Source organism: Nothobranchius furzeri, chromosome 6 (genome assembly GCF_043380555.1).
Source record: "Nothobranchius furzeri strain GRZ-AD chromosome 6, NfurGRZ-RIMD1, whole genome shotgun sequence".
NCBI lineage: Eukaryota > Metazoa > Chordata > Actinopteri > Cyprinodontiformes > Nothobranchiidae > Nothobranchius > Nothobranchius furzeri.
In genome coordinates, this window is record NC_091746.1 from 23,126,978 (window position 1) to 23,150,977 (window position 24,000).

Below are 24,000 nucleotides of genomic sequence, written 5' to 3' on the forward strand. Positions count from 1 at the left end.
TTTCTGCGCGGTGATGCGGCTCGCGGATGGAACGCGCTTCACAACTCGCAGCGTTTACGGTTCGTGCGGCTCGTCTCTGCGGTGAGCCAATATTCTCCCAAACTGTAGGGGGCAGCATGGAGCTCTACGGCAAGCATCCAACACTACACCATAGTAGAAGTAGAAATTACTGTTTACAACATGGCATTTCAGCATTTTTAACAGCGTTCTCGTCTTTTCCGACAGTGCGAGTTATTTCTCTCCAAGAATCATTAACAACATGTTGATCACGGTGATCTTTGAGAGCTGAATCATACAAATGTCTGTATTTACGAACCTCTGCCGTACTAGTTCTTGCCGGTCCGCCATGTTTTTCCGCGTCCGTCCGCGTGGTTAGAAATTTTCCGAGGTGCGCGTTGCGGAAATTCTGGGCCGTGCGGAGGCGCGGTGGAGGGGCGTGGTTGTTAAAATGACGCAAAATGACGCAACTTTTCCGCGCAGACCTCGCAGACGCGTCAAGCATAAACCAACCTTAACTCGGACAGTACTTGGTACATCAGAAGAACAAGTCATGTATGGTTTTGTTGGTGTGTTGATGTTATGTTCTTTCATAGTTATTATTTTTTCTGTTGTGCCTTTGGTTAGTTAGGGTTAGGGTCCTTTGGGAATGATTTCTAACGTGTCGTCTACGAAGAGTCTCCATAGTTGCAGTCCTGGGGGAGGTGGTTATGGCCTTCTGTTGCAGGTCTTCCATGGCAGTCAGAAGGAGATTAGTACACCCAAAGCACAAGACATCAGCGGGTAAATAATGTGGAGTCGTATAGAAATACCATGCCGACTCTGCATAAAACATGCCGGAGAAACCGGACAGCAACCCAACACACGAACAACAAACATCAAAGGAGTGTGAGAGGGAAACGAGCCGAAGACACGAGAGCAGAAAGTACAATAAAGAAATGAGCCATAACACCCCCGCCCGCGAGAAACCCACGTAACGGACTGGGACGGGACACGGGTCATAGACACAGAACCACAACGACATAGAAGGAGTAACAGAGGTAAGGAGGCGTGGCCACAGGACCAGGAACAGACACGATGGCGTATTCACACTGGATCGCTCCTGGGACCGTGACATCAGCAAGGAGGGCGCGGCCAGTAGAGGGCGACACCGTCCTCTGCTGTCCGCACATGAAAGGAAGTGATGTCACCATCACGGCGATCTGTGATGATGGCTAGAGCTGCTAGCTGAAACATGTCAGGTAAACTGTTTTTCTACTGAACTGCTGAGCACCAGATTTGAAGAAAGGATGGAGTGTTTGAACATAACCATCACAAAGTCTGCCCTCACCTGTTGGCGCTGGGACGGTCGTAAACGCGTGTCAGCCACTAAAGTTTAGCTCATCTTCAGTGAAGCTGTCAGTTTCAGCTGTTTTCTGAGCTTCATCAGTCCCCGTCTTCATCGTTTTCCAACAGAAACCATCCGTGGCGCGTCTTTGAAACGGTCAAAGTGGTGAATAAAGCCGGCAGGATGCGCTCCCAGTGCCACTCACCGGGGCTGCCGGGCTCCAGCCCGGTGTCGGCGTGGTCCAGTTGCACCAGCACCCCCAGAACCAGCTACTATGGCTCTGACAATGCCAGCATCTACCTGGAGGACAAACCCAGCTCCGCTCCGGCTCAGAAAGAGGACAGCAGGTAAGCTAGTCACGTGATCAAGGGTTTTGTTTTCAAGTCAAAAGTAGAACACCTGTTGGCTTGTCTCTCCTGCAGCGTCGGTAGACCCAAACGCCTGGGTCAGCCGGGGACACCTGGAGGCCAGGACCTGGAAGCCGCTCTGCACAGCCTCTCGGCTCGCCAGCAGAACCACTCTTCGGACCGGCCTTTCTTTGACGTGGAGCGGGAACGTAAGCTCTGTGCCTTGGCCACCAACTGTGAGGAAGGCGACGGCTCTAGCGGCTTCCTGACACCTAACGACAGTCTGGCCTCCAGCTCTGCTGCGTCCACAGGCACCAACTACTCCAACGGCAGTTCGCGGCACTCCTGCAGCTCCTCCGGGGGATCCAGGTCCTATCTGCCCGACCGGCTGCAGATCGTCAAACCTCTAGAAGGTAAAACCAGTAGCTCCGGCGGGCTCGTCTAATGCAGACAGACTATCTTCACATACTTTGATGTTATTAATCGTTAGGGTCAGTTACTCTGCACCACTGGCAGCAGCTGGCCAAACCGAACCTGGGAGGGATCCTCCACCCACGTCCTGGAGTCCTAACAAAGGACTTTAAGGAGCTGGAGGTGGACATCCAGCACGTGTACAGCCTGAACGACCTGGAGGAGGATGAACCAGACTTCTCCCAGCTCTCCGGAGCTCACGGACTGGGTAAGACACACGCAGTTCCTTCATCTTCATCATTTCCACCCATTTCACTGGATTCCTTACACGGTTTATATTTGTCAGCTTCTGCTTGTTTGATAGAAAAAGCACAAATGCATCCTCTTGAGCTGCTTCAGTGCTTTGTTTGTGTGCAGATTCCTCTGAATGTGCTTCTTTTCCCTCCACGAACCTGTCTAGTTTCTCCATCAGGTCCAAACCTCCCTCAGACCTGTCCCACTCACACCATCACCACCTGTAGAGCCCTCCGGCCCTCCCCTCTCATCCCCTCCTTCTCCACTAGGTAAGACCTCCCACTCTTAATGACTGCTGTTTGTTTCCCACAGCTCCAACCAAATCCTGCACCATGACTCTATTTTAAATTGAATAAATGTGTTTTTTAATGACCTTAAATGGGCGTCACCCGGCTGCTCTTCCTCTCTTGACCTTTGCTCTTTGCCCTTTCGTTGGTGTCGAGGCTCGTTCTCCAGCTCTAGGAGGAGCCTTCGGGGAAAACTCGTGATGCCTGACGCATGTCAGATATTAAGCTGAAACGTTTAGGAATGAACTGAATTTCTTCAGTTTTGAGTCACAGCTGCAGACTACCTGATGTAAGAGAATATAAACCCTGAAAGGTTGATTTTTTTTTTTACCAGGAACTCACATACCGTAAATCCTCTAATACAGGCCCGGGCCTGTATTTGACTCAAGCTCATCAAGCTCCAGAGCTTCATTGGAAGGAGGACCAGAATTAGAGACAGGCTTCTATTTCTATTTGAGCAAAATGAACTAATGGTTCGCTGGAGTTTTTGACAACTAAAATTGCGCCCACATTTTCAAAGTTAAACACATTTCTTTTAACAACGGTAGTTCCTGCTTCAGCCCTCTCCCCCCTCCCCCTGTGCAGCGGCCGCAAACTCACTGATGCGCCTGCAGCCTCTCGGAGTTCCTGCTGCTCTAAACATTAAAATAATCATTTCATTTTCTGTTCCTCACTTCTGATTACCTTCAATGGTGTCTGTTTGTTGCAACCAGCAGGTACAAAAACTAACTTGTTTTTATTTGACTATTTTTCTGTCCTGTCTCTGTTTATTATCTTCCTGCATCTCCTCTCAATCCTAAAGAAAAACTGCTACCTGGGTTCATTTATATTCACCTTATGAGTTACCTTTGAACTGCAGTTCTAAAAGATCTACCGACCGCAAAAACAGCCGAGTGCTCGCTGCTAGTCGGCCGCGCCAATAAGGTAAAATCACCAGAGGACAAACCAGGTGATGCGCCCTGATCCACAGCAGCGAAACGCATCAGGCACAAATAAAAGAATAAATAAAACAAAAACATAAAAGGAAATGAGCCGACATGAACGATCGCGTGTTAAATTAGTTTTTGAGGTGGCGACACCTGATTGTTACTGTGGCCGTGCTCAGGACGCAGATGTCTGGAGCGCGTCAACAATCAGAACTTTGCATGCACAAGCTGGTTAAGGTTAGGATGGGGGTGAGGGGAAAGGTCGCAATTTGGTTCAATGTCTGTTTTACGGCGGGTGTCAGTACCGACGCTCTGGCACAGCGCGTTGCCTCCCGACGCGCAGGAGCTTGTCACCTGCTGACAGCAGGCTGCTGTCTTTTCCGAGGACTGCATCTTGCTGGTCATTATCACGTGACAGCGACTAGTGGATGACAGGCATAAAAAGTCACTATAGAGCGGTGAAGTCGACTAGTTCATACAACCCCTGCTACTGCTCCCCAGAGTGTTCTGCAGCATAATCAGCATGTTCTCTTTGAACTTGATATCAAATTTTCGCCTCCTCTTCGTCTCCACACGGTTAAAGTTACCCTCGCGGTCTATCACTGGCAAATCAAAAGCGAGACGGATGACAACCGCCCCCGTACTTGCTTGTTATCACATTCCACCCGGCCACAATAAAAAAACGGCCATTATTCACCTCCGCCGACTCCGACACCGGCCAAAATATGATACTCGGCAGTTAATTAAATACAGGCCACTATTAGAGGATTTACGGTAGTTGCTGTGTTTATTTAGGGTCATGCAGCAAACTCCGACTCGCTGCCAGCAGCTTTACCCCTGCCGCTCTGACGGAACAACGAGGTGTCGACAACACCGGGGGGTGTTCTGTCTTCAGTCTGACTTTTAGCATCGCTGTATGTCGTATCATCTGCCCTGAATTGTGATAAATGTCGGGCAACATGGTAGAGGATCCAAGTGCTTGCCTCATAACCGAAGGGTTGCAGGTTTGAGCCCCGCGCAGTCGTTGTGCCCCTCACCCTCACCTGTTGGTGATGGTCGGGGGGACCAGTGGTGTCTGTGTATGGTGCAGCTGTGGCTACGATGTAGCTCATCACCATGGGTGTTGTAAAGAATCTTGGGGACTCCAGAAGGAGCCATAAAACCATCTATATGTATAGTATCGTGTTTCCTGCATCGTGAGATCGATCGTATCACCAGGCTGTTTCCGACCACCGGACTAAAGCAGCTGTTCCAACAACCTCCTGTTGGTTTTCTATAATTAATCCAAACCGTTGATGTCACCACCGTCAGAACATAAACAAGCCCAAATCATGGCACTCCCTCCACCGTGTTGCACTGCTGGAGCATCCATCTGGACCAGTGATGGGATCTCCGGCTCTTTTAAGAGAACTGGTTCTTACGGCTCGGCTCACTAAAATGAACCGGCTCTCAAACGGCTCCTGTCCTCTCATTTTTTAGTTTTTTTAAATTAAATTATCACCATAAATGATGTAAAATGTGTGTGAAATTATTGACCAGTCTAAACTTACATGAAACCAACTCTTTATGAAGGCAGTTTAGGCTTGTTTTATCACCTCTGGTGTCCGTTTAGTAGAATCAAAAGCAATTTTCATGACTGAAATCTCAACGTTTAAATGTCACAGTTGAGTCTTCCTGTTCACCGTGGATCACAATAAACATCCAACCAAAGTTAGTAAAAACACCAATAAGCTGGTCATGTTTCTCAGCAGCGGGCTGCCCGCGGATGTGCCGGACATTAAATGGGCACTACTGAAGAGGAACATCGGTCTGGTTCCGATCCGATAGTTTCTAACGATGACAAATCCTTTCTGATCTGTTTCATTACCTGTAGATGTTTTAATCTTTGACGATGTTCGGAGCCTCTGCTTCTGCCAACGAGGGTTTTTTTAGGTAAAATGTTCTCGTCTGGACCAGAACGTGTTTTATTTCCACCACTTTGCCAACTCTCGTCCCATCTTCTAAAGGCGACCCACCAAACTAGCCAGCCCTATAGATGGAGGTTCGGGTTGTGACTTATTCTTTGTGTTTTCCAGCCTTCGCGCTTTCAGCCTGCCACCTTGTCAGAGCAGTGAGCACCTGAGCACTTCACCCCCACCCCACCTGCAGCAGTTCGGCCTCATCTCCACCTCCACCTCCACCCTGGGACTCCTGCAGCTGCTGCAGGAACACGGCATCTCAGCCTCGGCCAGTCCACACAACAACCTGCACTACAGCCACGACACGCAACCTTTATGCTCCGTCGTCAAAGATGGAGGCTTGTCCTCAGACAGAAACTCGGAGCGGAGTGTTTTCAGCCTCAACCTGGTAGAGAAGCTGCAGGGCCTCGGGCTCCACAGGGTGGCAGCCTGGGGGATGACTGGCCACAGAGGGAAGGAGCTGGACAGTCCAACATCCTCCTATAGTGTGACAGATTTCTGCTCTCGTCATCCACCACAGTGACTTTGCATGAAGCCATGAGATTCCCTTGGTGTGATTCAGCAGCAGTAGCAGCATCATCAGCATCAGCGGCAGTGGCGGCTGCAGCAGCATCGTCAGCATCAGCGGCAGTGGCGGCTGCAGCAGCTTCAGTGGCAGCAGAATCAGCAATAGCAGCGGCAGAAGCAGCATCAGCGGCAGTGGCGGCTGCAGCATCAGGCATGTCTTCAAGGAAAAAAAGCCACAGAATGTGTTTGAGCCATACTTGACCTGCAGGACGTATGTCCTGCTCTGGAGGTGGTCGTCTGGACGACCACCCGATGACCACTGCTTCATTTTACACGTAGAAACAAAACAAACAGATGTTTTTTATATGGAGTTGTGTGATTTTCCATTTTCCTCCATCGCTGTTTTAAAACCCAGACACGTTTTATTGTGTAAATAATAGTTATTGTTGGATGTTTAAAGCAGATCACAGACTGAAGCTGAAGAACATCTAAATGCACTAAAACTAAAAGCTTTGTTAAAAACACATTTGAAATGAGGGTCACCGACTCATCCTTCACCTGAGAGCCCCGCCCTCCTTCACCGGGAGCGGTGGAGACGACCTGGGGTTGGCGTTCTGCACCAGAAGCCCTGAGAGGAGTTTCTTTAGAAGCAATAAGTCCCATCTGCTGTATTCAGAGTCGTGTTTGTGATGTTTATTAGTATTTATTAATAAAGACAGATGTAGGTGTGTCTTTCTGAACGGTCAGCTGTAGCGACAGGAGACGGGGGAGTAAAGAGGGACTGGTCCGTCTGTGTGGACATCTCACCAACTGTGAATAAAACCTTTGCATTTTCATCCGGAACGACTTCAAAAGTCTGTTTTTGTATAAAGTCAGGACGCTTTATTCTGCAAACTTTCTTTATTTATCATGTTTCTGTTTTGTTTACAACAACGTTCCTCATTCTGCGTCCCGCCGTCCAAAGTCCACCCAGCCCTGGTAGTCCCGGTCCGACATGCACTCGGAGTTCATCACCTCTGTGAACAGACCACACATGAACCACCTCAGTTCGGCACGTTCCCAACGCCGACTCGGGAGCAAACGCTTCCCATCAGTCCTACACTGTTCATCATGTGTAATAAGATTATTATAAAGCCACTCAGCAGTCGGAATAAACATCAAACACAGGTAAAACAGGGCGGTTATATAATGTAATTAAGTGTGTTTTAGGTGTGGCCACAGCGTTTGTTAGAGCAGACGAGGAAAGGATCCATCTTTAAGTCATTTAACTGCAGCGAATGAAGAATTATGAACACCAGCAAACTGCTGGGATGTATGTTCTATCAGGGTTAGGTCATAGCCTGGCAAGCCAGACTAAATAAATGTATTATTTAGTCTGGCGACGCTCCATTTTCGGCTCTCGGTTGTGGGGCAGGTTCTACCGTTGTCTTTCAAATGATCTCTGCATTCCACTGGACAATGAATGCATCATCCCACCCACCAGGCATATAGAGTGCCCTGATTGGCCCACAAAGCGAATAAAGCTCTGGGATTTGTTCACTAAGCAGATAGAGCACTATGATTGGCCCACCATTATGGACCAATCACAGCTCTTTATGTGTTTGAAACCCCTCTAGAGAGTGCTGTTGGGGCTGCAGACGTTCCAGTGGAGCATTCCTAGACCAAACGTTGCAAAGCAAGAATTTGGTCTAGTTCACTCGGCTAGGTTAGGTCACAAATGAACAAAGACTTACTGATGTTATCCTGCAAGTTCATAAATGATCTTAGAGACATGAAATGTAACTTTCTATTTCAGCATTTCTTTAATCAAATTCTATTTTAAATGTTTTTTTATTTTATTTGATCTTATTTCATTTTGTTTATTCTTTGATCAAACTGCAGCGGATTGCTTCTGTAGAAATACAGAAAAAGTCATTTGTGTAAAAGAATGAAGCGTCTGAAACAGTTAAAGAGCAAACCTTTTAAAACTTATTGAACTGATTAAATTATATTTATTTTCCATTGTTAACTGAAAAGTTTCAGGTTTTATTTGCAAATCCTTTTAGTCTATTTTCTCTCTAGTCTGACGTGTATTCTGGAGTCTGTGTAGACATGGATAACAAAGATCTTTGCAAAAGCACACGTGCTTATTTAAAAGGAAACGCCGAGCTGCGTACCTGAAAGGGCCTGCACGATTTGTTTGGTCATCATCTCCCGTTGGTCCTCAGACAGATGCGCTCGTCTCTCACTCCGAGCTCCGGCCTTCATCTGGGCCAGAAGTTTCTGCAGAACGTTTGTTTGTCTCACCTCTCCAGCTGCAGTCGTCTCAGGTGAGCAGACTGCATCAGATACAATCAGCAGCAGCAGCACAAATATAACTCTGCCTGACATTTCTGCACAAAAAAGACTAAATTAGTTGGACTCGGGTGTGAAAATGAGCAGAAAAGTCTAAAAGCTGCAGCACCGGCGAGGACACGGCGACAGACGAGTGATGCTTCAGGTGTGAATGAAGACTTTTATACTAAAGTATCCCAATGGAAAAAGCTCCAAATCAAAGACTGCTAATGGATTTGCACTCAGGCGCTTTGGGAGGAGGCGGGGACAGGAAGTACCAGCGGGGACAGGAAGTACCAGCGTCTGCACAAGTCAGCGTTTCACCTTTCCTGTAATAACAGTAAAATCAGTCAATGTGTTTAAAGAAGAAATCCAATAATCCTTTAGAGAACACATCCACCGTTACCGTGGAGACGGGATGCAGAGGCTAATAAACAAGGTGATGGGAGTTTACACTACTTCTTCCCAGTCCTTTTCAAGCATGTGGCGTAGCAGAGGAGATCTTTTCTAGAGCGCCTCTGAAGACCACGAGGTGTTCACAAGAAAAAATATTAAAAATGATGTCGTGATAAAAATGGGGGAAAATGAAAAATTTACATAAAAATGTGAAGAAAAACAAAAATCAATAAAAAAGGCTGATCACAGGATGCTGAGAAAGGCAGAACAAGGAGAGGGTGATGAAGGTCCCACCAAACCTGAACAGGTGAGTTTAAAGAAGACCACTGAGTCCTCTGGTCTCAGGCTCGGGGGGAGAGAGGTCCAGAGTCTGGGGGCCACAGCAGCAGATGATCTGTCACCTTTGACCTTTAGCCTGGTGCTGCACAACCAGTAGGCTTTGGTCACTGGACCTCAGGGACCTGCTGGGGGTGTAGGGGCTAAGAAGATCACCAATGTAAGATGGTGCTTGTCCATGTAAGGCCCTATAGACCAGAACCAGGATGTTGAAATGAACCCTGAAGTTGACTGGCAGCCAGTGAAGCTGGAGGAGAAGCGGGGTGATGTGGGTGTGTTTGGAGGACTTGGTCAGAAGCCGAGCACAGGCGTTCTGAACCACCTGTAGACGGTTCAGGGAGGTTCTGCTCAGACACGTGAAAAGAGAGTTACAGTAGTCTAAGCGTGAGGAGATGAAGGTGTGGAGAACTGTCTCAAGTTCAGAGCGAGACAGAATGGGACTCAGCTTAGCAATGTTCCTGAGCTGGAAGAAGGAAGAGCCAACAAGAGAACTGACATGAGAATCCAGGGTGAGAGCTGGGTCAAAGGTCACGCCAAGTAGGCGGTGACACAAAGATGCTGCTTCAGTTACGTACGGCGCTGCTGAAGAACGGTCAAATACAAACATGGCTTCAGGCCTCATTTGTTGTTTTAATCTTTGGTCTTTCATTTCAGATGCTTTTAGTGAAAACGCTTTCGGGATTCTCGGCTGAAACTTTTTAATCCGCTCTGGTTCACCAACACATAATCAGCTGAGTTCCTTCAGCGGTGGGCAAACTAGTCCTAACAAACACTTTCATGATGAAATCTTCAGGAGGAACTCGTTCTGGGTCTGTTCACCTTTAAGGCCACGCCCCATCAACACGAGTGGCTGAACTCAGCTGCTTTTATCCTAAATCAGGAGCCTCCCGTCTCACAGGGATGCAGAAGAACCTGTTTTGTCCAGCATGGTTGTTTGTGCTGTTCTCCGGTTTTCCCCCCAAACCTTCTGCTGGTTTCTGGTCCAACCTGACTTCTCACTGTTTGTTTCATCTCCTCATCATGGACCGGTGGAGGTGAGAGGCCACCCTTCCTGAATCTGGTTCCTCCTGTTCCTTTCAGCAGTTTGTGCAACGAGCTCCTCGAGAGCCCCCGCCACCATGTTTACCTGCACAGAAACACCTGTTTGAGTCAGTGAATCGGGTGTGCTGGAGCAGGAAAACAACAAAAACATGCAGGGCCTGTGGGGGCAACAGCCCTGCTGTGGCTGCAGGGATGCATCAGTTACATCTGACAGACGAACACGCCCGTCTGTTCAGGAACAGCTGCTGCTGAGTCATCTTTGGGTCATCGATCCTGACGAGGAAACCATTACGGAGCTGCTGAAGCTCCTCTTCCCGCCACGTCCCAGAAATCAATCTAAACATTTGAGTCAGTTTTACTGCAGGAAAGAAAACAAACCTACTGATTTCTGCTCGCCTCGGATGAATACAGTCACTCACAGGAGACGGTGACACCATTAATATTTGTCTCATTTGTGCTAACTTTGTTTTTTTTGTGTCTTTTAAACAAAACATAAAAAATCTTCATGACGGAACGATAAAAATGTTTGTTTTTCAGTTACATGCATTTTTTTCACTCCTAAAATTTCAAACCGGAGGAGTGAACCAGACATTAAATTTAGGGTTTAGGGTTCAGATCTGATTGCTGAACAGGTAAAATCCCACCTGCTGACAACAGGTCTGGGAACGGCCTCAGTTCAGAGAAACCGAGATGAGCTTCAGGTGAGCTATGTGAGCGGTTCCAGGTCAAAAATGGGTTACGGTTATAAAAAACCTTAAAATGTTGCAGCAGTTATAGTTATTTACACAGACTCGACCGGGGTCGAGGACCTTAACGACAGACTAGTTATTTCTGCAACCTGAGGTCGTTCATCAGGTTATGAGCAACACGTAAGATAAAAATTATTCATTAAAAGTCTTTCAAACACAAAAATTCTTTCAACTATAGAATCAAATAACAGTTTCAGAGTGAAAAAACAACAAAGTTCAATAAAAAAACTGAAAAAGAGGATTTTAAGAGATCAGAAGGAATGAAAAGATGAAGCTCGCATTTCTAGACTCTCAGGTTGATTTCTGTCTAACAGGGCATCACTGAAGGACAACCGATTCCTGTTAGCCTCCCAGTTAAACCATTAGAGTCACACCTGGAGGGGTTAGCTCTGAGAATGTGTTAAACCCCCCGTAAAAGTCTTCAACCAGCTCAACAGGCCTGAATACCGAAGTAGCCACCATTCATCTCCTGCTCTTCAGACCTGCAGACTTTCAGTTTTTAAAGGTTTACAATTCTTAAAAAGTACAAAAAAGACACCAGAAATCTAATATTTTATTATTAAAATGACAAATTCCCAGAAAAAAACGAAATGAAATAAAGAGAGTGATTTTTAGTGGCTTTCCTTCTCCTCTCTGAGCGTTGGAGTCAGGCGCTTCAGGAATGTGGAGCGCTAAACCCTGCAGGAGGCTGTTGGGTCACACCAGACTCTCATCAGGTGAAACATCTGAGTGAAGATCCGTTATCAGTTCGGAGCTGCCCGACTGCATAACTCCTGCTCCAGACAAAGGAACCTCCAGCTGCACCCAGATTACTGGTGGATGAGCTGCAGCACATACCGCTGGCGCTGGGCTTTACCTCCTGGGCCTGGACCTATAAAACCCAGCAGTCTGAGGCGGGTCCTGTAGCCCCAGAACTGCTCCTGCATCGTCACCATCATCATCCTCAACATGTCTGTGGGCCAGCAGAGCAGAATCTTCAGCTCCAGCTCCTCTCAGGGTGGACGGACACAGAGGCGCTCCGTCGGCAGGTCTTTCCAGAACCACACACCCAGCGTGTACGGAGGAGCGGGTGGATTCGGGACCCGCATCTCCCAGTTCTCCTCCTCGTCCTGCTATTCTGGGTCTTTGGGTTCTGATGAGGTCCGTGTGACGGACGGAGGGAAAGTCAGGATGCAGAACCTCAACAACCGGCTGGCCTCCTACCTGGAGAAAGTAAGTCATTTATAAAAGCCATGATGGGACCAAATGCGTAAAGATAATCCCCCGGAGATGTGCAGTCACGGTTTCAAAATGGGTAAATGTCACAAAATCAGAAAATAACTTTGTATTTGTAAAAAAGGACCTCCGTCGAAAATCAGAGGACACATCTCAACACGATCACTCTCGGAAATAAAAATATGTTAATGACTGAATAAATAAATAAATAAATAAATAAATAAATAAATAAATAAATCCAGACCCTTTCATTGGGATTAGTGTATCAACATGATGATGTGTTCGTAATTCCTGAATAAAACTCTTGGGAACTAAAAGAGTGTCTCCTCTGTTGGAAGGGAGGGCTGGATGTGCTTTTTGCCATCGCTGCTTCTCCTGGTGGTGACTAAGGGAAACAGAATAAACATAAACAAAAATAACAGCTTTAAGGAAATTAAATTAGTTAAAGTACTAAAAGAAGAATAAAATTAATATTAAATATAAGAATTTTTGACATATACAAAGTTTTTTATTGTTCTTTAAAGATAAAATCCCCAGAAAATAACTGAATGTGATTTTTCTCTGTGTGTGTGTGTGTGTGTGTGTGTGTGTGTGTGTGTGTGTGGGTGTGTGTGTGTGTGTGTGTGTGTTCGTGTGTGTGTGTGTGTGTGTGTCTCTGTGTGTGTGTGTGTGTGTGTGTGTGTGTGTGTGTGTGTGTGTGTGTGTGTGTGTTCGTGTGTGTGTGTGTGTGTGTGTGTTCGTGTGTGTGTGTGTGTGTGTGTGCGTGTGTGTGTTCTTGTACATGTGTGCATGTTCGTGTGTGTGTGTGTGTGTGTGTGTGTGTGTGTGTGTGTGTTTAGGTGCACTCCCTGAAAAAGAAAAACAAGGACCTGGAGCTGAATATCAACAAATTCTATGTGAAACATACGGTGGCGCCCAACGACTACAGCAACTACTTCTCAATCATCCATGACCTGAGAGTTCAGGTACTGCACACACACACACACACACACACACACACACACACACACACACACACACACACACACACACACACACACACACACACACACACACACACACACACACACACACACACACAGAGACACACACACACACACACGAACACACACACACACACACGAACACACACGCACACACACACACACACACACACACACACACACACACACACACACACACACACACACACACACACACACACACACACACACACACACACATACACCAATAGTCTTCTCTTTCCTTTAGATCGCTAAGATGCGCTCTGAGAACCAGAGCATCATCCTGCAGGTGGACAGCGCCAAACTGGCCGCTGAGGACATCAGGATGAAGTGAGTTGACTTGTTGTGATAATGAAGCAGAACCTTCAGCTCTGGTGTCCAGCTTAGATCTGGATGACCTGAACATCTGTCCTGGCTGAAGGACAGCTGTTGCTGACACCACGTCTGATGTGCAGGTATGAGCTGGAGCTCAGCGTGCAGAAGATGGTGGAGGCTGACTTGTTTCGTCTCAGAGGGATCCGGGACAGCCTGACTCTCATCAACAGCAGCCTGGAGACCAGTGCGGAAAACCTGAAGGAGGAGCAGGCATGCATGAGCAGAAACCACAAGGAGGTGAGGACTGGAGACAACATCCCAAACTGCTGCTGTTTAGGTCAGGAGGCTCAATTTGACCTACTTGCTTGCTGTAGGAGCTGGAGCAGGTGCGAGCTCAGGGTATCGGTGATGTGAACGTGGAGGTGGACAGCACCAAATCGGCTGATTTGACCCAGATCCTGGAGGAGATGAGGGTGCAGTACGACGCCGTGATGAAGAACAACAAAATGGAGGTGGAGACCTGGTTCCAGTCCAAGGTGAGCTGTCCCAAACTCCCATTAAAGCATCCATGAATAACGATTAATGATGATAATGTTGTATGTGAACAGGTGGAGACGCTGCAGCATCAGATCTTCTCCTGCTCAACTGAAGTGAAGACGTACCACACGGAGATCTCTGAGCTGAAGAGAACCTACCAGACCTTGGAGATTAATCGTCAGGCCCTTCAGGCTGAGGTGAGTCTTTCATGGATTAATGACAGTAATAAAATAAGACCCCAATTTGGTGATTTATGACCCAAAAGGGGTCTCAGACCTCAACTTCAGGAACCAACATCCACATGGAGCATCAGGATTAGTGCCTTCATCACAACCTGCAGCTTCCTGGTGGAGGATCTGCTGATGGCTCTATGTTCTGTTGTCCTATGTCCTATAAAAACTGTTCTATTAGGTGCGGTTCTTAGTTTTATTTTATAATATTTCAGCCCTAAAACCCCTCGAAACAAAATATAAAGATTAAATCTTCATTCTGTGTCAGCGCCAACTCCAAACGCTCAGAGCAGAGTCCTGCAACATCTCCAGATGAACACTGAGGTCAGAGGAGCAGAGCTGAGTCCCATTCTGTCTCGCTCTGAACTTGAGACAGTTCTCCACACCTTCATCTCCTCACGCTTAGACTACTGTAACTCTCTTTTCACGTGTCTGAGCAGAACCTCCCTGAACCGTCTACAGGTGGTTCAGAACGCCTGTGCTCGGCTTCTGACCAAGTCCTCCAAACACACCCACATCACCCCGCTTCTCCTCCAGCTTCACTGGCTGCCAGTCAACTTCAGGGTTCATTTCAACATCCTGGTTCTGGTCTATAGGGCCTTACATGGACAAGCACCATCTTACACTGGTGATCTTCTTAGTCCCTACACCCCCAGCAGGTCTCTGAGGTCCAGTGACCAAAGCCTACTGGTTGTGCAGCACCAGGCTAAAGACCAGAGGTGACAGATCATCTGCTGCTGTGGTCCCCAGACTCTGGACCTCTCTCCCTCTGAGCCTGAGATCAGTGGACTCAGTGGTCTCCTTTAAACTCACCTGTTCAGGTTTGGTGGGACCTTCATCACCCTCTCCTTGTTCTGCCTTTTCTCAGGATCCACTGATTTCCTTTTTTCTTCCCATTTTTCATCTAAAATTTCCTTGAATCTATTTAAATCATTTTTATTTTTGGCTCTTGTGAAGCGGCTCAGCTGGAGGAACGGGTTTATTTAGCATTTTTATAACTTTTTTTTAATCTAAAACAATTGTTGAAATGACAGAAAACTTCTGAATGGATCTGGCATCAAGCCAAACAGCGAAACACACTCTTGGCTCTTTTCCATTTGTCAGGAATATTTAAGCCTCTGGAACGTTTCTGCTTGGAGCACGCAGCGTGTTTGAACCTGTGCTTTAGTTGGATCCATGCACATTCTACACAACCTTTCGTTCTTACCGACGGCCAGATGTTCCACACATCCCACTCACGAATAAATGACCTTTCCAACAAACATCTGAACACAAACATCCACACCTGATCCTCTCTGAGCGTTCCTCCTGGCTGCCCGCAGGTTCAGGGTCTGCAGAGGAATCTGGTCGAGGTGAACGGTCAGTATGCCTTTCGGCTCAGCCAGCATCAGGAGACCATCTCCACGATGGAGACGAAGCTGCAGGAGATGAAGGCCTCTCTGGAGCAGCTGCAGATCAAATACACCCTGCTGCTGGAGCTGAAGCCACGACTGGAGATGGAGATCGAGGAATACAGGAGGCTGCTGGAAGGAGACAAGTTCCAGAAAAAGAAGAAGTGAGCTTCTAATGCACTTTGATCCGGACAGCTGTAGTAGAACATCTGGAGGTGTTTGTTTTAACTGAAGGATTTTGCCTTCTCCCTCAGGGCTGTGATCATCACCAAAGTCACCAGTGAAGTTGAAGGTAGATGATCCCTTTAGAAGTTCTGAATCTGCTCGTGGTCTGGTCTGAGCTGCCGCCTCTGTCCTCTAGAGCTAAAGCCCCATATCGAGAAGCGAGTGAGGACCATCGTGGAGGAAATCGTCAACGGAAAAGTGATTTCCTCCACTGTCGACACCAAAGTGCAAACCATCCAGTAACATCTGCTCGGGCAGTTCTTGTGATTTTAGGAGTGTTTTCTTTTCCTGTGAAGCTGGGTTTGGTCTTTAGGTGGCTGCTGCTTCTGCACATGAAAACCTAAACTGTAAATAAAAGTCACAGAACAAAGATGGAGTTGTGTGTTCAGAACAGTCTTCCAGCTGTTACACGGTTTTCCCAGGAAGACCGAACCAGTTCCCGGGTGTAATGCCGCCTCCGACCAGCAGGGGTCTCTCTCTCTCCTCTCTGAACACGTGTAACGGTGTAACTGCAGGTGTGAGCCTCGTTGTTTTGAACACAGCAGACATCCACAAGCATGAGTAGTCTGGTTATTTATAGGATGAACCCAGCCGTGTTGGTGTAGCAGGCACGAGGAGGCAAAGATGGACGCTAACGTTGGCCGAGCACGTGGACTTTAAAAGTGAAGCCCAGTGCAGCGGCGACTCTGAAGACACTGAAAGCTGCTCTGGGTGGAGCTTGGATCCCAGAACATTAAAAGTGACTCAACGCTTAAATCTGCTTTGTGCTGCAGTCTCAGCAGCGTCCAAGTTTGCTCTCAGCTTTAGGCAGCGATGACAGAATTTATTCATCTCAACATCAACAGCAAACAATGAGATTATTCTGCATGTCAGCACAGAAATCCACCGTTGTTGCGGCTTAGAGACGTGGATGAGGCCGCTGGCACTCTTCCATGACAGGGTCGAAACCCCCGAAGGTCACCAGTAAACTCAGAACTGACTAAATACAAACAATGACTGAAAATCAGCTCGCGAGAGTCAGACCTTCCTTCAGATGTGATTCAACACCTGAGGGAGCTGACAGCATCAGCAGTCCGTGTGCTTGGAGGGTGAAGGGTAGTCACAGGGCTGTTTGGTACCAGGGTGTGTACCACACTGAACATGGACCAGAGAGCTGAAGACACGCTGGGCTCAGGTTGTAAAAAGACAATTATTGATCTCCATGTTTACACTAAGGCTTGAAGAATGTTAAGGTGCCCCAGTGTTAGATCCCTCCAGCCACCTCCGCTTCTAAGTGGACTTGATGGAAGACGACTGAGGAGGACACCAGTGTTGAAATCACATCATGAAACGTTCACATGCACAGATCTAGCATCTCTCCTTCAGCCTTATCGCCGCCTCTCCCGACTCCAACCAGGCCCCTCATCCTAGATAGCTTTGCTCCTGTTTCTTTGCCTGAGTTAACCAAACTAGTCAACTCTATGAAGACCTCTGCATGCCCCCTCCACATCTTACTCATCTTTGTTTAAAAGTGCTTTTCAGTCCATCGGTCCCAGCGTGCTCTCTATAATTAATGCTTCTCTGGTTTCTGGTCAGGTCCCTGCTTACTTTAAGAACGCTGTAATCTACCCACTTCTTAAAAAACCGAGTCTCGACCCCTCTCTCCATAGCAGCTTCAGACCCATCTCTAAACTTCCGTTCATCTCCAAGATCTTGGAAAAGGTTGTGGCTAAACAACTCACAGCTGCTCTTGATGAACATAACATCTATGATAGCTTCCAGTCAGGTTCTCGTAGAGCTCATTCTACTGAAACAGCTCTTCTTATGGTCTCTAACGACCTTCTGACCCACAGTGATGCAGGGGACTGTTCAGTTCTGGTCCTGCTGGACCTGACTGCAGCCTTTGACACTGTTGACCATCACCTGCTACTGGAGAGGCTGAGAGACTGGGTAGGCTTATCAGGAACTGCTCTGGAGTGGTTCTCCTCTTATCTTTCTGAGTGCTCCTTTTCTGTGGCCGTCTCCAAGTTTAGGTCCTCCACCACCTCCCTTACCCATGGTGTCCCACAAGGTTCTGTGCTGGGGCCTCTGCTCTTCCTCCTCTATCTGCTCCCTCTTCAGCACATCCTGAGCTCCTTCAAAGGAATCTCCTACCATCTTTATGCAGCTTCCTAATAGCTCGGTTCCATCGCCAGGTCTGGTCTGGTTATTTTTGGACCGGTGTGTTCTGGTGTGGGTCTGGAACTTTCACGTGAGCGTTTCGGCAGTTTGGGCCGTCGCCTCGGTGGGCGGGGTTAAACAAACCATCACGCCTGCTGCAGTAACTGGTCTGCAGAGCTAAAGACAAAAACAAAAGGTTTACCACAGCATCCTCATGTGGCTCCAGAGTACAGTCGCTAAGCCCAGAGGCCTGCCTCTTGCCTCGGTTATAAATAGTCTCCAGCGCATCATAGCAACTCCGTATTTCTCCCATCCAAGAAAAAAGCAACAGTCTTTGGGCAGCAGGTGGGGTACACCCTGGACAGGTCGCCAGTCCATCGTAGGACAACCATGAACAGCATCAGCTGTTTTATGTCCACATGCTTCTTCCATAGCTTGGAGAGGGAGCATGTGCGTGTGGATCTTGGCCATACACTTTCCATCTCCATACAGAAAAACTGTAACTTTCCAGACCTCTCAGAGTGGCACACCGACCAGGGTGTGCTCGCTCCCTGCAGGGCAGCTCAGGATGCATCTGGAGGCAACGCAGGCTTGCAACAGAACATGCAAAGACCTCCATCTTTGGAGAAATGCCAAAGAATGTGAGTCATCTTGGCCTTCGTTTCCTTGAGCAACACAAAGGTAATATTGTCCCGTGTTGGCTTGTTAGAGCGCCACACCCAGCGAAAAACACCTCAGGAGGCCTATCGTGTTTCAGAAATATGTCCTTCTGACACAACAAATATAATTGAAGCCGCGTTTATTATTATGTGCCTGCAGGAGACTTCCAACTCAGTCTCGACTTGGAGTTTTGGCCTTGTGAAAAGCTGGGCGAGTCACAGCAAATGTGGCAGTTATTAGTAGTTTTCACCTGAACCAGGAGGAAACCTCCCACCCAGGTGCAGTAAACAACCACAGAGGCGGTGGTCAGGTCTGGATTCTCTAAGCTAATAAAATGCTGATTGCTCAGATATGATCAGAATCTGAACTATGCAGGCTTCATTCACGCTGCACACTCAGATAGCTCAGACACGCCTCGTTCTCTCACCGCACCCATCATTGTCAATCACTCAGCGCACCTTTGAACAAACTTTGCAGTGAGGGTTCGGCTGCACCTCACAAGGCCAGCAGCAGAAAGCAACAAGATCATTGAAAACATTTGCAGTGAGATTAAGTTCTTGTTCCATGATCAGCATGCAGATTATAGAAAATCTCTCAGATTAACGAGAAACACGTAGCTAAAGCTGCAGAAGGTCTTCTGGTCTCAGACTCAAATCTGCATTTACTGTATTTGTGTGCATCTGATATTTTCTCATTCAAGCAAACATATATGACCCTAACAGATTTAAGCTCTTGAGCAACAATGTGGACGGCATTCATTTTTAAATAAAAGTACATTTTTACTGAAAAACAAAAGCAAACGCCAAACCTGAGAACTTTTTCCACCGTGTCTTGACCAGGCTTGGGTTTGCATGGTTTTATGGTTGATGTAACCTGGCATGGGTATCTATGTAGTCTGCTCATGACCCAGAGAGCCCAGTCGCAGGACCAGAGTCCACGGTGGTCTACCAGGGGCGTGTCCAGGGAGTGGCCTGGGGTGGCACATGCCACCCTTAGAATCTGAATGGCCACCCCATGTGTCACCACACTGAATTCCATTTAAATTGTATTTTCATTGTCCACAAAAGGCTTGGGGTAAAAAAAATAAAGAATAACCATTGGTGTCACCCATGCACAAAGTAGTGCCTCATCTGGGCCACCCCATTTTAGAAGATCTGGACACGCCACTGTGGTCTACGACTGGACAGCAGCAGAGCAACAAATAGAGGAATCAGTCGACAGGGCAGCCCGCCGTTGAAGAAGTGAGAGGAGAGGTACCTCTAAAAGTCGCCCGAGTGCCAGTCCGGAGCCCACACCATCTTTGTAGTTTTTCTCTGTTGCAGCTCTGCCACAATGGTGCAAATCCCGCCCAACGTCTCTACAAACACGGAGCGTTGTGATTGGCCTGGCTTGAGCTTAGCCAGGCCAAAGGTAGACCCACGGAGACTACGGAGGTTGGTTTTCTGTTGCTGCTGCTGCGGGTTTCTAAGCTAACCTCGATGCAAAACTACTTCCCAATGGTAAACACATTGCACATTTGTAGAGCACTTTTAAAAAGGTATTTATTTCTTTTAAAAAGAGGAGGAACAATGCACATGTAAACATGGTAGCCTTCTGCTAATTTCCATCTGCAGCCCTCCTGGCAGGTCGGTGTTACACACAGGTTCATAACACTCACAAAGACAGAGAATACAGACGCTTACAGAGAGACGAGGACAGGAACAGTGACCTTATTATGGTAAAATAACAAACCACACCCCAGCTGCATCAGTATCCACGTCCCCTTTACGAAACCCACTCATTCTATTTCATGTTTGATAAGAAATGATTGGCTAAACATGATCACAGATTTGTGCGTTCCTGAGCCACACTTTTAGACCACTCCTAAAGGTAGGAAGACTTGTGCGGTCCCTGTTGGACAGAGGCATTCCACAAACCCACTCATCCATGTGGGACATTTGGTGAGAAGGTGGTCCTTCTGAATGCCTGTTCAGAAATGAGAGACCCCAAAGCCACGTCAGGCAAGGCTGCTGTACACTGATGCCAGGGGAGGATTAAGGTGTACAGGGCCCACAGGCGACACTTGGTCGGGACCAAAAATGCTTGGTCCAAGCGGAATATTCTCATCCATCTTGTTGGGTCCTATCTGCAGATATTGTTTGCAATTTAAGAAATTATATAAAGAATTAATTTTTTCCAGATATAGACGAGAGGATCACTGATTTGTATATGTACTGTAGTGATGATATATATTAACGTCGTTGTAACTAACTTTGATACTTTTGAGTTGTTGTATTGTGATATTTAAAATTTTAAGTATGAGTAAATTGATTAGGGATAAGTGAAATAAGCTACGCTTCTTCCTCCTAAATAAGTTATCTAAGTTGGAAATTATTATATGTATTGTTTTATTTGTTTGAAATAAATACATGTAAAAAATGTATTTTAATTAGGGCTGGCACACAACTAAAAATGCTAATCTAATTAATCATAGGGTATTTGTGAATTAACCATGACTCATTCACCATTAATCAAATATGACTGAAAACGTAGAATTTTTGGTGTAAAAGGACAAAACTGTATGTCGCCCCAGGAAACCACCTAGGTCTGATCTCAAGAACCACTTTGATTGTTCAAGTCACTTGCATATAGTTGTGCAAAAAAAATGACACCATGAACACCATGTTCAGACAGGTGTCCATATGTGCTCTTGGCACCAGGATACCTTAGGCCGCAGCTCGATGATCAACTTTGTTGTTGTTCCGTCTGACCTGCGGCCGATACATAAAATACATAAATATAATTTTACTTACCAGAAAAAATGAAGTGGAGACTCCTTGGACGCTCCATTAGTGCAATTAATTCAATTCAATTCAATTCAAGTTTATTTATATAGCGCCAAATCACGACAAGAGTCGTCTCAAGGCACTTCACATAATAAATATTCCAATTCACAGTTCATTAAGCCAATCAGAAATAATGTTTCCTATATAAGGAACCCAGCAAATTGCATCAAGTCACTGACGAGTGTCAGTGACTTGATGCAATCCTCCTACTAAGCAAGCATGCAGCGACAGTGGAGAGGAAAACTCCCTTTTAACAGGAAGAAACCTCCAGAGAATCCTGGCTCAGTATAACCAGCCATCCTCCACGACTCACTGGGGATTGAGAAGACAGAGCAAACACACACACACACACACACACACACACACACACACACACACACACACACACACACACACGCACGCACGCACGCACGCACGCACGCACGCACTCACGCACGCACGCACGCACGCACGCACGCACACACACACACAATAATGTGTCTATACTTCTATTGTGATGTCTTAGTAAATATTCTGTTTGGTGAGATCAACTTTTTTGTATGTATCCTAGTGGATCTCTAATTAAATGAGTAAACTAGCAGTAACACGTCCAACCTCAAGGAAAGCAAAAAGTTATTGTCAGGAGAGGGAGAATGTTTAAGTGGTTAGCAGCAGTGTGCTAGCCGATTAATGCCACAGCAAGTCATTTTGTCCAACAGTTGCACAAATAATATCCAAAAAAGAACGCACAAACACTACAACTAATGGTCTAAGTTGAGAGACTGAAAATGGCGGAACAGTTTTCAGGCGAGACCGAGGCTCTACTGAGGCCTTTTCCCGGAGCTAGCTCTGTGGTCACGTGGGTCTGATGCTCATTAATTATACAGAATTTTAGGCTTTTAATACACTCAAACGAAAGAGTGACAAAAATATTCACCCCCCTCAGAGTTGTCATGAATGTAAACTAGATCATTTAAACCAAAAACATGTTTTGGAACCAGGCTGTAAACATGTTTATTTCTGCTGTGAAATTGGTATTTTTAACATGGGAGTCAATGAGGATTTGCTCGCTTCTGACACCAGCCCCCAGTGGATGAGGGTGGAAATGCAATTTATTTCATTTCCACGTTTGCTTCAATTTTTGACCCGAATAATGGGGGCTTGGTTTTGACCCATTGTGGATCTCAGTCTGTTTTTAATCAGCCCCAGATTTGAAAAAGAGCGATCACCGCTGGCATTGGTCACAGGCACGGCCATAAATAGTCACAGTGCAATGTCAACATTAGGAAACACTGTTTGTAGATTTTTTCCCTCAAATCCTTCAGGAGTAACATTGCAGAGGTTTCCTTGTTGTGAGTTTCCTTAACATATTCTCTAAAATGTACAATTTCTTCCACAAAATCTACCCCTAAATCACTTTTCCTGGAAAGCCGTAGCTTCACTGCGCAGATCTTCCAAGGCAATGGATGACCGTTTGTTCAGAAATCCAAACGTTTGTTGGATGTTTTTGTAGGAATCATATCTCCGATCCAGTTCTGCAAGGAGTCGATCAATGATGGCGATGACTAATGTTGTCCTGAAGTTGTCTCGGCCTGGTCGCACACAGTCAGGTTCGGATGATTCATCTGCATTTTTTTTCTTTTCCTTTGTCTCTGCGTATCTGCTTTGTACGTTTGTGAGACAGATGGAGACATGTTTTTGCAGCATTTTCAACACACATCCTGCAGGCTGACCACATCTGATTTAGTGAACCAACTAAATCAACTGCATTGCTTAAATCCGGTTCCACTGCTTGCAGAACAGCACTTGTTCTGTGAAAACGTTGGAGGAAACTCTTCCATAGGTAGCAAAGGAATGCATTTTCTAATTGTTCCATCGTTGAGTTTAGTGAGGCGGCTTCACGCTGAGTTGCACATGTTGACTGGGATCTTCACTCAGTTCAAGCAGCGCCTGCTGTATGTTTGCATAGTTTTGGCAAAGTGCTTTCATTGCAGCTGCATGTGCTGACCACGTAGTATCAGATGGACTTTTGGCAGTCTCTATCCTTTCATTCAACCTCGATTTTGATGCAAAATTAAAAAGTGTTTGAACAAAGTTGAAGAATTTGTCTGTTTCGAAACAGCTAGCTGTTCATGCTGTTCATTCCTACTAAAATGAGGGTGTGTGCAGCGCATGGAACCCATTCCACCAATGGGTTCATCTGTCTGATTCTGGCTTGTAGGCCCCGGTACATGCCGGACATGTTTACTGCGTTATCGTAACACTGGCCCCTGCAATCATTCAGTTCAACGTCCATGTCCTGCAGCACAGTGAGAACAGACTGAAAAGTGACTCTCCTGAATGACTCTGAATCTGTGGAAACTTTGCAAAGCGCTCCACAACACATCCATTTGTTAAGATATATCTTGTGATGAATGTAAGCTGGTCTGTGTGTGTTACGTCAGGGGCAGAATCAACACTGATGGAAAAATATTTAGCCATGTTGATCTGACTGATCATTTCTGCAAGGACCTGTTGAGGACAGGCATGATGGAGTTCCTTTGCCAGCATTGCTATATTTCTTCATATGAGCTTTCAAGAAGGGATCAGAT

At 46.6% G+C, this 24,000-nt stretch overlaps 3 protein-coding genes across 3 annotated transcripts in view; 2 read left to right on the top strand and 1 right to left on the bottom strand.

Annotated features, from left to right (window-relative positions):
• Positions 1 to 6,897, top strand: part of hap1 (huntingtin associated protein 1) — a 17,924-nt gene extending 11,027 nt beyond the window's left edge. The window contains exons 10-14 of the mRNA XM_054743975.2: positions 1,453 to 1,671; positions 1,747 to 2,084; positions 2,162 to 2,350; positions 2,543 to 2,645; positions 5,665 to 6,897. Of these exons, the coding sequence (XP_054599950.2) occupies positions 1,453 to 1,671; positions 1,747 to 2,084; positions 2,162 to 2,350; positions 2,543 to 2,645; positions 5,665 to 6,070 (1,255 nt within the window). The 3' untranslated portion in view covers positions 6,071 to 6,897. The remainder of the gene's footprint in view (positions 1 to 1,452; positions 1,672 to 1,746; positions 2,085 to 2,161; positions 2,351 to 2,542; positions 2,646 to 5,664) is intronic.
• LOC107392476 (gastrin/cholecystokinin-like peptide) lies at positions 6,892 to 8,519 on the bottom strand. Its single transcript, XM_015970309.3, has 2 exons — positions 8,211 to 8,519; positions 6,892 to 7,070 (listed from the first exon to the last, which is right to left on the bottom strand). The coding sequence occupies exons 1-2, from the start codon at positions 8,422 to 8,424 to the stop codon at positions 6,994 to 6,996; spliced, it is 291 nt and encodes a 96-aa protein (XP_015825795.1). The 5' UTR covers positions 8,425 to 8,519; the 3' UTR covers positions 6,892 to 6,993.
• A 3,318-nt stretch (positions 8,520 to 11,837) lies between these two features.
• On the top strand, positions 11,838 to 16,178 carry LOC107392518 (keratin, type I cytoskeletal 19). Its single transcript, XM_054743472.2, has 9 exons — positions 11,838 to 12,101; positions 12,944 to 13,069; positions 13,356 to 13,438; positions 13,564 to 13,720; positions 13,798 to 13,959; positions 14,032 to 14,157; positions 15,513 to 15,745; positions 15,836 to 15,873; positions 15,943 to 16,178. Exons 1-9 carry the CDS (start codon positions 11,838 to 11,840, stop codon positions 16,047 to 16,049), a joined length of 1,296 nt encoding a protein of 431 aa, XP_054599447.1. The 3' UTR covers positions 16,050 to 16,178.
• Positions 16,179 to 24,000: the final 7,822 nt, after the last annotated feature.